Here is a 14,985-nt window from a genome sequence, read left to right on the forward strand (position 1 = left end):
GACCGCGAGGGGCCAGCCACGGTGTGTGTGTGTGTGCTTGTATAAAGCTGAACTACTTCCCCCACCTTGCTTTACAGTATATAGTGTCCTGCCCTCCATTTTGCTTCGGTCGACATACCCGTTTGTTACGATTCTGTCCCAAAATCAGTGAACACATAATGGAGTGTAACTGAGCAGACAGTAAAATCACCTGTGTGTGCTCCTTGGCGTAGTCCACAGCTTGACTCTCCTGGGGGGCGGTGCTGTAGCTCTGGGCTTGTGCTTGGTAGTGCTGGTACCACTGCTGAATGGCCTCCTACGACACAATCACAACAACATGACATTATTACACACACACACACACACACACGCACACACACACACAGTAATAGTATGGCAGCTGTAGTTGTGTAGTGTGCTGCATGTTGTTTTGGTAACATTGGAGTACTCGTTTCCATTAAAGCTTGTTTGGATTTGATTTGAGTAGAGGGTGGTAGATGAGAGAGTGAGAGATGAGAGATGAGGAGAGAGAGAGAGAGAGAGAGAGAGATGAGGATAGAGAGAGAAAGAGAGAGACATCTCTATGGCTCTATATGGTGTTGCAGTGCGAGGGAGTAGAGCGCCAGATGGAACAGAATATACACTCAACTATTCAGTCTCTCTCTGGCCCTCTATCTCTCACTCTCTGTTTCTCTCTCTCCACCGCTTTCTTATTCTTCCTTTCCCTCTAGATAACTCTCATCTCTCATCTTTTCACCTCCCTCTCCACCGCAACCCCCCCCCCCTCTCTCTCTTTCTCCATCTCTCTAACACAAGACAGATTTGTGAGGACGTGCAGAAACAACTTGTCCCTATGAGGAAGCGTGGAAGACTTTACTGTGCAGGGCTCAACAGTGTGTGTGTGTGCCTGTGTGTGCCTGTGTGTGCCTGTGTGTGTTACCTGTGAGTATGCCTGGCTGTAATGGCTGTAGTCTGCAGAGGTATCTGTGCTGTAGGGTGCTGGGGCGTGAGAGGTGGAGGGTTGGGAGACAGGGGGCATAGCACTGCTGTACATCCCAGCCAGAGGCTGTCCTGCCTGCGCTTTACCGGCCGCCGGGGCTGCCGAACGGAGCACACAACCACACAGAGAATACAGTCGAATACACACTCATGTAATAAGGGGAAATCATCTGTTATAGTTAAATCGACCTCCTTTTTTTAAATAGTAAACCCCAACAATCTTAAACAATAAACGTGCATTCCTCCCTTCACTCATTGTTTCAGACAGCGTCATACCCAGGAATGTGAATGTGTGTCTGTCTGTGTACCTCACCTTGCATTACCATGCCAGGTAACACACTAGCTAGATTCAGGTAGGGGTTGGAGGGTAGCTTCATCTCTTTAGGAGGTTCACCCAGAAGAGAGATATGACAGCTGGGAGCCTGAAGACACAGACACGGATAGATTGAACCCTTTACCTTTACCACACTGTCACTGTAACTAAACCATCTCATGAACAACCCATTTGGCATGATTTCTGAAACGTACGTCATACTAATGCCCCATGAATGCATTCGACAATATAGAGTGCCCTACAGATGTTCAAGTCACAATGCTGTACACCCTTGGATACTAAGTGTGGCCGCCCACTCTGCCGCACCGTCATCCCTCTATACATCAGCCTTCCACCACCATACAGCCTTGTGGAACTGCGCCATTTTATCATCTAACTCAAGGTCCTATGACTCATATCCACCCCATTAAACATACTTCACAGTGGCAGTCAAATGCCGGTGCCTGGCGACCACACACAAAACACACACCGACACACACCGACACACACACACAGTGTTAATTACTGTGCCCATGTTGGGAGCTGGACTCCGTTATGGTGACCCTGTGGCTCCTGTAAGAGGGCCTCCAGAGTGTGAACGGTGGGAGAGGAATAATAATGAAACTCAGAGGCGTGCCGTCACACACACACACAGAGAGAGAGAGAGAGAGTGAGTGTGTGTGGGGGAAGTGGTGGTTGGTAGAAGCAGTGCATTGTGGGTAAATCCTGGGGCCACAGACCCTTCGGGGTATGGAACTAGTTTGTGTGCCTGCTCTTCGTGTGTGTATATGTGTGTGTGTGAATGTATCGAGGTGTGTGTGTGTGTGTGTGTGTGTGCCTATGGATTAGGCCAGAGTTTCTGAGTACTACATCGGGCGAAAAGGCCCAAGGCCATAGAGCACCAACTCATAAACAAATGTTGACGTTTGAGGAGTCAGAGAAAGACAGAAAGGAAGAGAGAGAGAGAGAGAGAGAGGAAGATGAGGAGAGAGAGAAAGACAGAGGAGACTAAAACCAGAGAACCTTAGGGCCACTACAGTGCTCCCTCGACGTCAAAGGGTGCAGGAGAGAAGAGACGAGGTGGATGGACAGACAGATAGACAGAGACAGATAGACGAAGGAAAGAGCTGGAGGCAGAGAAGGAAAAAGATGGAGACAGGGACCCGACAGGCAGGTAAAACTATAGGCAGAGGGGAGGGCCGGAGGCCTAGGAGAGGAGTGTGTGAGAGGGGGATATAATGTATGTATAGAAAAGAGAGAGCAAGAATGAGAGGGTGAGAATGAAAGGAAGAGAGAGAGAGAGAGAGAATGAGAACGAGAGAAAGAGAGAATACGAATGAAAGAGATAATGACAACGAGGAGAGAGAGAATGAGAATGAGAGAGAATGAGAGTGGGCTGGTGGGCAGAGGAGACAGCTACCGGTATCACAGTCAGTGCCAGCTCTAGAGCCTGTTGTATTGTTGTGTTGTGTCCGAGCTCAATACTCACTCCACTAGCTGCGCTGCTGTCGGTGCTACTGTGGCTGTATAGGCCGAGCTGGTGGCCCCCTGGGGCTTTGGGTGGAGGTGGGCCCAGCCCCGGGCTGCTCATTCCCAGTGAGTAGCCCTGTCCCTGGGGCTGAGGGTGCATCGTGGTCCCAGGAGGCGCTGGCTGCCTGTCAGAGGCGGTGGAGACCCCGTTCAGCTCCCCTCCCCCGGCTATACCCAGGTGTGCCCGCGCCTGCAGGTAGGGCATCATGCCCGCTGCCGACACCGTGGCCTGACTGGACGCTGGCAGGGACTCCTGACCCAACACTGTGGAGGGGAGAGAGGGAGAGAGGGGACGAAGGAGAGAGAGCAAGGATAGAGGAGGAAGTCAGACTGTCACACCAGAGGCAGTAATCATTCGCAGACTGGCCCATCTGCTTCTGTGAGTCACTTTACTTCCTGCTAGCCTACAATACACTACAGTCAGAGTCAACACGGTATGGCACGCCTGCTGTGCTCATGATATAGGTTTCTCAACATTCTCATTCTTACTCCACTATTAAATCACAATGTATCCAAAACAAAAAGACAATTATCTAGCCGGGAGCAAGTGAAGATGACATGAACTCAGGTTAAGACGTTTCAGAACGGAGCACCTCCTACAATAATATCTATTCACCAGCAGCAGAGCAGAAGCCCCCCTACTCCGTTTCATCCTGCAATCCCCAGATTTCATTCATTCCAGCTGCTTATATCCCTGTAATGAAGGAACATGCACAGCCCAGAGCAGTCAGCCATTGTGGGCCTGCAGCAAACAACACAATTCCAGCAAACACAGATAAATGGACCACCCCCCCCCCCCCCCCCCAGACGAGACGCATACTCATTTCAATACATTTCCATAAATACTGACTTTGTCATTTGGAGGATTTGAATTGCAAATGTAGGGTTGTCTGTCTGGCTGAGAAGAACAGTCACAGACACGAGGCAGGACCGCCAGGCTAGGTGGTGCTAGGGGGGGGGGGGCTGTGGGTCTATACACACCCAGCCCAGACCACTCACCGATGGGGGAGTCACCCAGCAGACCTTTGCCCAGGGCCATGTGGGCTGGAGGCCTGAGACCCAGGGCTTTCTGTAGGAGTAGACGAGAAGGGTCACCCAGCAGACTGGATACCTAGGGAGGGGAAGAGACAGAGAGAGAGGAGGATAAAGGAAAACAGGCGGGGAAAGACAGATGACAGAGGAGGTGATGAATTGAGTGAGAGTGTAGAGAGCAAGCGAGAGACGGATGACGGGAGGAGAGAAGTAGAAGAAAAGCAAAGGAAAAGAGGGCGAGATGATGCAGAGATGGGTAACGACGTGACAACTCCACCAGCGCGGCTCCACTTCCGCGTACACACTGTGCGCAGTACTACCACGGCTAGGGCTAACGGAGCACACAGCAGCGCGTGTCACGTTAAGATATCTCTCTCCTCTCACACTCTCTGCATACGGGTGTAGCTACGATGTCACAATGTGCTTTTAAAAACGTCAACAAATATGCAGGAACCCAGAGTTGTGCAACGCATCTCTTTACTGCTGCAGCACACAGGAACGTTCAGGAAATAAAGCGAGAAGAACGTCATTCTCTATGCGAACTGAAGTTTCAATATTGTGAGAATTATTATTATTTTTTATTTTTATACTGACGCAAGCCAATCGTTTCTGCACGGAACCCATTAACTGTGCAGAGTAGGTTTTCCCTAATGTTGTGATGTTTCATTACAAATGACTGACAGAGGCAGCCAACCAAAAAACCAACCACACACACACACACACACACACACACACACACACACACACACACACACACACACACACACACACACACACACACACACACACACACACACACACACACACACACACACACACACACACACACACACACACACGTTGTCTCACATTGCTGATGTGCTTGTCTTTGATGTGTAAGAGCTGCTGCTGGGCCAGCTGCATGTGCAGGAGGTTCTGCAACACCAGCCCGTTCCCCAACATGGCGCTCTGGGAGAGAAACAACACAGGGAGGAAAAAACAGTACACACACATTTAGAACGTACTGTAACACACGTTACCATACACACTCGCTCATTTCTCCAGTCCCTGTAACCCATTCTCACCTGCTGTACCTTCCCCAGTTGTAGCAGGGCTGCTGTGAGGGGGGGTCTGAGGAACGGAGAAAGGCTGGGGTGCCGCCCAAACTTCCCTGGAGATAGAGAGTGGTGGGGGCATGGTAAACGGTGTATCTTGGAGGATAATGGAAGATATAAATAGAAAGAGATGTCTTTATTAAACTGCTTAAGAAAGTGTTTCTCGGGCAAGTTGTAGACTTCACGGAGCTACAGCGCACCTGAAACAGAGCATGGGACACGGCACTGAGGTATCGTCTTAGCCATAACTCCAGCTAGTGACCCTCGACCCCCTCAGAATAAATGTACGCGTCAAAGCTAATGGTAGCTACCGCCAGAATAGGTAGAAAGTTTAACATTTAATCAGGGGCTAATTTTAGACTTAGTCCCAATTGTGTGTTCTTCTTTAAAGAGCCAGCCGCTCAGCCTCCACTCCCTCCTTCCTGCCTGCTCTCGTCTGTTCTGATGGAGGCCGAGAACAGGTTCATTATAATAGATGATTAGGCATTCATCAAAAAGAAAACTGCTTAGCATTGATTGGACGGGACATGCTAATCAAAAGGCCATGCCTATCTTTCACAGAGAGGAAGAGACATATACAAATCTCCCTGATAAACGACATATTAGCAAATAAGTTGTTTATCAATGTCATTTACAATAGTCCTCCAAGGAAGAGAGTCCAGCTAATTGCTGTTTGTGTGTGTGTGTCACCTCCTCGTTTCCCAGTGTGGTAGGGCCTCATGAGGACCTGTAGGGCTGCTGGGTTGGCCATGCTGTTCAGTAGCTGGGCCAGGTTGGGCTCCGGCAGTAAGCCCTTCTTACTACTCAACATCTGCCAACACACACACACACACAAAAGGGAAAGGTTAGCACGGCTTGCTCTATCTCAGACAGTGTGGTGTAGTGTAGTGACAGTGTAGTACAGTAAAACGTGGTAACATTGGTGGAATCGTGGTGGTGTCATATACTCTGTGTGCTAGTTTCTGTTTCTGTGTGGAGCCTGGGATCTCCTCATTAGGCTGTTCCTGATGGCACCATGGTCACTTGTTTACAGCAGGGCACCCATCTGCTACTGGAGAACAGGGAGGGAGGGGGGAAAGGGAGGGACAGAGAGGAGGGGGGTGGTAGGGAGAGAGGGAGGGAGGGGGAAAGGGAGGGACAGGGAGGGGGGAGGTAGGGAGAGAGGGAGGGAGGGAGGGGGAAAGGGAGGGACAGGGAGGGGGGAGGTAGGGAGAGAGGGAGGGAGGGAGGGGGAAAGGGAGGGACAGGGAGGGGGGAGGTAGGGAGAGAGGGAGGGAGGGGGAAAGGGAGGGACAGGGAGGGGGGAGGTAGGGAGAGAGGGAGGGAGGGGGACAGGGAGGGGGGAGGTAGGGAGAGTGGGAGGGAGGGGGAAAGGGAGGGACAGGGAGGGGGGAGGTAGGGAGAGAGGGAGGGAGGGGGAAAGGGAGGGACAGGGAGGGGGGAGGTAGGGAGAGAGGGAGGGAGGGGGAAAGGGAGTGACAGAGAGGAGGGGGGAGGTAGGGAGAGAGGGAGGGGAGAGGTAGGGAGGGAGGGGGAAATCTAGCAGTGCTTCAGGTCTGCTCCTTGCGCTACAGCAATGTGTTTTCTGGGAGCCACTAAACCAAGTTAAGGGGTCAGGCCGTGCCTTCCCACTGGGGCCGGGGAGGAGATGTGGGGGAGTCCTCTCCATATGTTACCATATGGAGCTTCAGCCAGGGGATAGGATGGGAGTAGGGTGGGTTGGCTCGGGTTTAGGCCAGATTCTCAGCCAGAGGGTAAGGAAGACAACACACTAGCTAAACACCCTGAGCGTGGTCGACAGTACACACGCCGGAATTCAAGCGCCTCAAATATTCCCTGCTCATTATGTGACGGAAACTGACGGAACTATAAATGCTACCACCTGCAGGGTTGAGCTTAGCAGCACAGGACAGCACGCTCTAGCCCGCAGACGCCGACTCAGAGTAGAAATCTGCAATAACATTACCAAGATGATATGTACCCTAGCCTTCAAACTAAGTTCAGCTGAATTCAGGCTCGCTTGTATCCTGTTAAATACGGGAAGTACAGTGTCCATTACTACCTCTGATGGCACGCGTCTTAGCCTGCCATACAGAGTGTGTATCAGTGTATGTTAGTTGAGTATTGAGTGAGACAGGTTTGTCCCCGAAGCACAGCGGGATCTGTCGCTGACAGTGTCTTTCAGAGGGAGAAGAAGAAAGGAGGCTCTCTCTCTCTCTCTCTTTCTGAGAAAATGTCAGTGCGCATCAGTGTGTTTGGTTGGTTGCTGGCTGGTTCCTTCAAGCATCAGAAAGCCTGACTCCCACACAATCACACCAGAGAGAGGGAAGGAGAGGGAGGGAGGGATAGAGAGAAGAAAAGAGGAGGGGGGAGGTCCATCTGGTCCTGTGTTCACACTCAGTTTCACAAACTGAATAAATGACAGGAGGAATCCTCCTCTGAGTACAGTGGCTCTCCTCCGTGTCTCCTCTATTTTTCTCCTTCTCTCCTTCCAGATTTCTCATGTCGCTATGGTTTCTGTCTGCAGCTCATTCATTCTAATATGTTAAAGCACCTTAAAGCACTGTTCACTGTCTGAGTGACCGTATTCACTCAGTATTCACTGAGTATTCACTCAGTATTCACTCAGACAGTGCATAGTGGTCACCAAGGTGCTGATTCCAACTTTACGCCACTCCTACGCACTCCTCAGTGGTTGGTGTTCACGCTTACCGTATGCAGGTGCGTATCGGGCTTTGCGTGGTTCCCTTGCGCGCGCTGAATGCATTTAATTCAACCGCTGAAAACCCTCCTACTTGCTGGCCAATAGATTTTCCCGTGGAGTTTTCATTCAACAGGGTTTTCAGTACACTTATCTTAAGCCATCCCTTTAAATACGGTGTACCTTTTAGTTAGAATTTTGTCCATAGACTAAAATATATTGAGAGAACGGGTTCAGAATATTCAGGATCAATGAAAGAAAGCCACCTAAATGTACAGTGCATTCAGAAAAGTGTTCAGACCCCTTCCCTTTTTCCACATTTTGTTACGTTACAGTCATATCCTAAAATGGATTAAATAAATACAAATCCTCATCAATCTACAAACAATACCCCATAATGACAAAGCAAAAACAGGTTAAGAAATGTAAGTAGTCAGACCCTTTGCTATGGAGGTACATCCTGTTTCCATTGATCATCCTTGAAATGTTTCTACAACTTGATTGGAGTCCACCCGTGGTAAATTCAATTGAATGGACATGATTTGGAAAGGAACACACCTGTCTATATAAGGTCCCACAGTTGACAGTGCATTTCAGAGCAAAAACCAAGCCATAAGGTCAAAGGAATTGATCGTAGAGCTCCGAGACAGGATTGTGTCGAGGCACTGATCTGGGGAAGTGTACTAAAAAAATTCCTGCAGCATTGAAGGTCCCCAAGAACACAGTGGCCTCCATCATTCTTAAATGGAAGAAGTTTGGAACCACCAAGAGTCTTCCTAGAGCTGGCCACCCGGCCAAACTGAGCGGGAGAAGGGCCATGGTCAGGGAGGTGACCAAGAACCCGATGGTCACTCCAGAGTTCCTCTGTGGAGATGGGAGAATCTTCCAGAAGGACAACCATCTTTGCAGCACTCCACCAAATCAGGCCTTTATGGTAGAGTGGCCTCTCCTCAGTAAAAGGCACATGACAGCCCACTTGGAATTTTACAAAAGGCACCTAAAGACTCTCAGACCATGAGAAACAAGATTCTCTGGTCTGATGAAACCAAGATTGAACTCTTTGGCCTGAATGCCAAGCGTCACATCTGGAGGACACCTGGAACCATTCCAACGGTGAAGCATGGTTGTGCCAGCATCATGCTGTGGGGATGTTTTTCAGAGGCAGGTACTGGGAGACTTGTCAGGTTTGAGGGAAAGATGAACGAAGCAAAGTACAGAGATTCTTGATGAACACTGGGACGAAGTTCACCTTCCAACAGGACAATGACCCTAAGCACACAGCCAAGACAACGCAGGAGTGGCTTCAGGACAAGTCTCTGAATGTCCTTGAGTGGCCGAGCCAGAGCCTGGACTTGAACCAGATCGAACATCTCTGAAGAGACCTGAAAATAGCTGTGCAGCGACGCTACCCATACAACCTGAAAGAGTTAGAGAGGATCTGCAGAGAAGAATGGGAGAAACTCCCCAAATACAGGTGTGCCAAGCTTGTAGTGTCATCCCCAAGAAGACTCGAGGCTGTAATCGCTGCCAAAGGTGCTTCAACAAAGTACTGAGTAAAGGGTCTGAATACTTATGTAAATGTGATATTCCAGTTAAAAAATTTTATACCCGTTTTGATTTGTCATTATGGGGTATCGTGTGTAGATTGATGAGGGGCAAAAAACGATTTAATACATTTTAGAATGAGGAAGGAACGCAAAAAAGTGTGGAAAAAGTCGAGGGGTCTGAATAATTCCGAATGCACTGTATGCATATTCATATGCGTTTCAGCACCAATTGGTAGATTTAAAAATACTTTGATCTTGTAGACTATTTAGGAGAGCCTTTAGGCACGAAAGAAAGAAAACAGTGGTTTCATTCATTCCGTTCTTCAACCCATGTTACTGTTGGATGAGTAATGTACATATAATTATAGTAGGGAGAATAGTGTACAGTAGTAGGCTATACCCTCATCTATTACCTGCACTAACCATGGAACTGTGTGATGACACAAGTATTGCGCCATGCGATGGGTTCAAACTGCTACAGCTTGGTCTGCGCTCTGCTCCATAACGATTTCAGCCTACATGTCTTTTTTATACATTATCAACTGTTACTAATGATCCTGAGCCACAACCACACGTCCGTGCCGGCGTTTACAGAGGAAGCAAACAAAGGTAAACAAAACAATGTCATTTAATGGAACGATAATGTCGGTTGTGTACCAAACAAAGGGAACGAAGAGTAAATTGGCAGTCGAATATGTGTGGTTATTAGGCCTGCTGACGGTTCATACTGAGAGTGGCTAATATCTAACACGATAGAAATAGGAGACAGAGAAAGTCTATAATTTAAGAAATCGTAGAGTGCCCATCCCTGCAAGTTAAAAGGCAGCACAATTTATATTCTGCATAGTGGAACAGCATTTCATAAACTTTACTGTGGGAAAGTTGATATGCTGATATGCTTCAGTCTGCTGCCATATGACCGGTTGCCCATTTGTCTCCTGTGATTAAAAGGTCAAACAGAACAATAGTCCCGCATCCAAACGGGCGATTCATCTCCCTAGCTCTTATCAATACCTCTTATCAAGATGCAAATACCAGCGCGTGGATACAGGATGTTATTTCTATTGGAAAAGGTCAAAAGGTGGTGGAATTATTAGGGAATAAGTTCAAGGTCAGAAGACGGCGTATCTGTAGACACACGTCCACCACACATTCAATCACTCAATCGCAGCCCCCCCCCCCCCAAAACGAATCCTGGGTGAACGGTATGCTGTCCTCCTGCTTCAGTTCAAGGTCAGAATACGTATAGAGAGAAAAGTGCATTAAAACAGGGAATTACGTTCCCATTTACACACACTTAACTTGGGTCGGAAATCGCCCCCCTAAGTGAATAGTTCTCACTAAAGGTTCCCTCTTAAGTCTATACTGTCTCGAGGCTACGGGCAAACCTTGTATCCCTCTGTATACACATGCAAATCTCAATTCCATTAGGATTACTACAGGAAAACTAAACGGACCCAAGAGTTGATCTGCTCACTTTAAACAGAGACCTGATATACAGGGTCGTGTGAGGACAAGAATCTATACAATACTATACAGTACTACTGCATGCCTAGTGCAGGATCACCTGGTATATGCTGGAATACCTGGTATGACCAGTGAGAGTTCTATTTAGTGATGATGCAGTGTTGACAGACTGACAGTTCCTGACAGCTCCACAGGTAGAAATTAGTGAATGGAGGAGAGATGAGATGCTGCTTTTGTTTGTGCAGACTTCAATGTGTGTGTGTGTGTGTGTGTGTGTGTGTGTGTGTGTGTGTGTGTGTGTGTGTGTGTGTGTGTGTGTGTGTGTGTGATTTTGTCTGTGCATGTGTTTGATTACATTTGAGCAGTGTGTGTGTGTGTGTTCGTGTATGTTAGTTACAGCGGCAGTGGGCGCAGCATGATTTCCTTTCGTCAGAGGGAGTGGGTTTATTGTGAGCCAGTCCTACCCTGGGACAACTGTAATTATAACTGCCACCGTTATGGTTACTGTAACAGCCACACAGCACCAGAGAGAGAGAATGAGTAGGAGGCTATTTGCATTCATGTATATGTATGTATGCATGTATGAATGCGCGCAAGCATATTGAGCGAGCGTACGCAGCAAGTCGATGGAACCATCCGTTTATCGAGGTGTGCAGTCCTGACCATAGCACATGCATTTCCAAGGTTGTCCCTAGTTCAAGTTTGTACTGTATCTGAATCAGTAAAATGTATCTCTATTTTCTATTTTCTATTCTATTTTTAATAAATGTGTGAGGTGGGAGTGTTTGTATATCTACCGTGTGTGTGTGTGTCCAGTCACTCACCACGCCCTGAGCAGCTATGAGCGCGGCCAATGTGCTCCTGCCTGAGGTTCCGGGGGTGCAGAGAGACAGACGGATCTCCTGTCCTCCCACCAGTGTTTTGTCCATCTCTATCAGTATGGCCTCCGCCTGCTCTGCACTCTCATACTCCACCACCCCGAAGCCACGCACCGGGCTGCCCTCATCCTGGGCCAGCTGAAACACAGAGAATACAACGTTACAACCACACACCTCACTCAAAACAGCACAGAACTAACGACCAAACGAAACCGTGCATGAACACTCCCCTATTCCATCACAATTACAGAGTGTGTGTGGAATATTTCATGCCGCCAGAGACTGGCAGTTTACTCTCACAAGGTGAGCTCCAACTCATGTCCGACTCTCTCGCTCTCTCTCCTTTTCTCTTTCTCTCTGTCCACGTGTGTCTTCTCTGGGGAATTCTGGCTCAGAATTTCAGAGAGAGAGAGAGAGACAAATCTCCTGTAATTGCAACACAATTAGACCCAGCCAAATCATGAGAAAATAAAAAGAGAATTTCTTGACACATTGGAAAGAATTTACAAAAAAGCAAAGCAAACTAGAATGCTATTTGGCCCTTAACAGAGACTACACAGTGGCAGAATACCTGACCACTGTGACTGACCCAAAATGAAGGAACAGTATAGACTCATTGAGCATACAATAACCTTGCTATTGAGAGAGGCCGCCGAAGGCAGACCTGGTTCTCAAGAGAAGACAGGCCATGTGCACACTGCCCACAAAATGAGGTGGAAACTGAGCTGCACTTTCTAACCTCCTGCCCAATGTATGACCAGCGACACATATTTCCCTCAGATTACACAGACCCACAAAGAATTCGAAAACAAATCCAATTTTGATAAACTCCCATATCTATTGGGTGTGTCTTTGACTATGCCAGATTAATTGCTATGACATGCTATTCTATAAAATAATTTATCCGTAATTAATATTACCTGATTGAACTAATCATGTAAATATTAATTAACTAGAGGGACACCACGAAATAATATTTATAGAGCTGTTATCTTCCGAATAAACTCTTAAAGATTTAGTAATATTTTACTAAATAGTAGTCACATTAATCGTCATTTTATTCAGTCTCATCTGAAAGTGGTAAATCCTTTGTTTTCTGCAAGAATCCTGGCTAACAAGTTGAATCAGCAATACAAAATTGTGTTTAATTATTTATTTACTAAATACCTAACTAATCACACAGAAACACACATACACAATTAAATCATAACTTGATTACAAAGTGCCGTCATAAAGAAAACATCCCTAGCGGGCGGAATAGACGTGACAGCTTGTTACACAAAGGAAAGGGGGGGGCTGGGTTTTAGTGAAAGAGCGGGAGACTGGAACATAGGCGAAGCTGTGTTATCGTAAATACAGTATCTTATGCATTCTAAATTACCGCCCATTTGAAAAAGGAAAATCCAATAAATATTTACTCTGAGCTGCGCTTCAGTAGGTTGGTGGTAGATGGAAGACCGTATCGCCAACCCGAGTCCTCTGTCCTTTGAAGAATGTCTCTGGTGATCACTGGATACGTTGGAGTAACGTTGTGTGTAGTAGACGGGATACTCTGACTGTCCTTCCTAACCTACGTTTGTAGCAGCTGTTGCTAACTCAACGGCTAGGAGGTATCCTTCTGTAGTGAATACGAGTTCAAAGTTCATACCATTCACAACCAAAGTCCATGCTGCTGTTGGCTTAGTTCTGTAGTCATTATCTGAACCATTCTGACACCGGATCGTCATCCTAGTGTCCCCGGAACAGGAAGTTATATTTTTGTCAATGGCTTTTATAGTGGAGGGAGAGGGGTGTGTCTGAAAAGTTTATAACCCATGTGTCTTCACAGGGGCGGGCCCCTGGTTGAGCAGAAGCCAAACTAATGAAAACCCAAATCTCTCATTTGGAAGCTAAAATTACATTTAATCTCTTCACAAATAATTTCATATTCAAACATTTGAATTAAACAACAATTACATGTGAATCCGATACCTCTGACGTTTAGACTTTCCACAGTAGAGTTTATGTCATTCTATCATTGATGAGAATGTGTCAGAGGGCAACCGAACTGACATAATATACCTTAAGTACCACCGCATATGTTCAGTTGGTCGGATTACCAGAATATAGTTCATTTCCCCCCAACTTCTGATGTCCCCAGAATCTCTATGTTAACCAAGGGGTTTTCTTATGTCACATCAGTTATAGTAGGGAGAGAGAAAAAGGGGGAAAGAGGTATTTTGGGGGAAAGAGGTATTTATGACTGTCATAAACCTACCCCCACTGCCAACGTCATGACAGTCCCCCCCTGTTGGGTTCAATCTTGTAAAAATACCAGTGTGCCATCACAGACGCAAGATGAGTGACCTGTTGCCACAAGAAAAGGGCAACCAGTGAAGAACCAACACCATTGTAAATACAATCCATATTAATCTATTTTCCCTTTTGTACTTTAACTATTTGCACATCATTACAACACTGTATATAGACATATTATGAAGTTTCTATTATTTTGTGAGTGTAATGTTAACTGTACATTTGTTATTGTTTATTTCACTTGAGAGAGAGACTACAGTGGATTGTTAAAGAGCTCATTTCAGCCCATTATCAAAGCGTCTGGCTTTCACAGAATCCACCTGAGCTATTGAGAGATGTAATACATCTACTCCTCCTGGCTTTCTCTCTAAGAATTAGACAAATAAACACACACACACAGTGCATACACATTCACACAAAAACGCACACAAACCGTACACTCACACAGACACACAAAACAAGCACTACTCTTCTCAGTACTGACGCAATGACAGAGGAGTTTCCTCATCATAAAGTGCAGGCTGGTTTCCATCCAATTTAGACGGTGCCTTCGTTGATCTTGTCCCTCGGGGCATCTGCACTGACGAAAAGCTTTCTTTCAAAAAGCATTTTGGCGAGTTGGTTAAGAAATGAAGAATTAAAATAGGCTTTTTCTTTAACCTGTTATGGATAGAGCAGCATTTTCACGTTTTGATGAAAAAACGTGCCCAGAGTAAACTGTCTGCTACTCAATCCCAGTTGCTAATATATGCATATTAATAGTAGATTTGGATAGAAAACACTCTGAAGTTTCTAGAACTGTTTGAATGATGTCTGTGAGTATAACAGAACTCATATGTCAGACAAAAACCGGAGAATAAATCCAACCCGGAAGTGGGAAATCTGAGGTTGGTCGTTTTTCAACTCATTCCCTATTGAAGATACAGTGGGATATGGGTCATGTTGCACTTCCTAAGGCTTCCACTAGATGTCAAAAGTCTTTAGAACCTTGTCTGATGCTTCTACTGTGAAGTGGGGCCGAATGAGAGGGGAATGAGTCAGAGGTCTGGCAGAATGCTTTGAGCTCGTGACGCTCGTTCACGTGAGAGCGAGCTCTGTTCCATAGCTTTTCTACAGACAAAGGAATTCTCCGGTTGGAACATTATTGAAG

The 14,985-nt window shown here is 46.8% G+C and overlaps 1 protein-coding gene across 4 annotated transcripts in view; it reads right to left on the reverse strand.

The window, feature by feature from the left end:
• Positions 1-14,985, reverse strand: part of LOC129855524 (ribonucleoprotein PTB-binding 2-like) — a 74,427-nt gene that overhangs the window by 9,198 nt on the left and 50,244 nt on the right. For 3 of the 4 annotated variants that reach the window (XM_055923283.1, XM_055923284.1, XM_055923287.1), the window contains 9 exons: positions 11,487-11,678; positions 5,638-5,758; positions 4,918-5,003; positions 4,703-4,801; positions 3,821-3,932; positions 2,781-3,085; positions 1,292-1,400; positions 920-1,077; positions 191-295 (listed from right to left, as the gene is read on the reverse strand). In XM_055923283.1, coding sequence (XP_055779258.1) covers positions 191-295; positions 920-1,077; positions 1,292-1,400; positions 2,781-3,085; positions 3,821-3,932; positions 4,703-4,801; positions 4,918-5,003; positions 5,638-5,758; positions 11,487-11,678 — 1,287 coding nt within the window. The remainder of the gene's footprint in view (positions 1-190; positions 296-919; positions 1,078-1,291; positions 1,401-2,780; positions 3,086-3,820; positions 3,933-4,702; positions 4,802-4,917; positions 5,004-5,637; positions 5,759-11,486; positions 11,679-14,985) is intronic. The other variant, XM_055923286.1, reaches the window with a different exon arrangement.

The sequence above is a fragment of the Salvelinus fontinalis genome, chromosome 5 (genome assembly GCF_029448725.1).
Source record: "Salvelinus fontinalis isolate EN_2023a chromosome 5, ASM2944872v1, whole genome shotgun sequence".
Lineage (NCBI taxonomy): Eukaryota > Metazoa > Chordata > Actinopteri > Salmoniformes > Salmonidae > Salvelinus > Salvelinus fontinalis.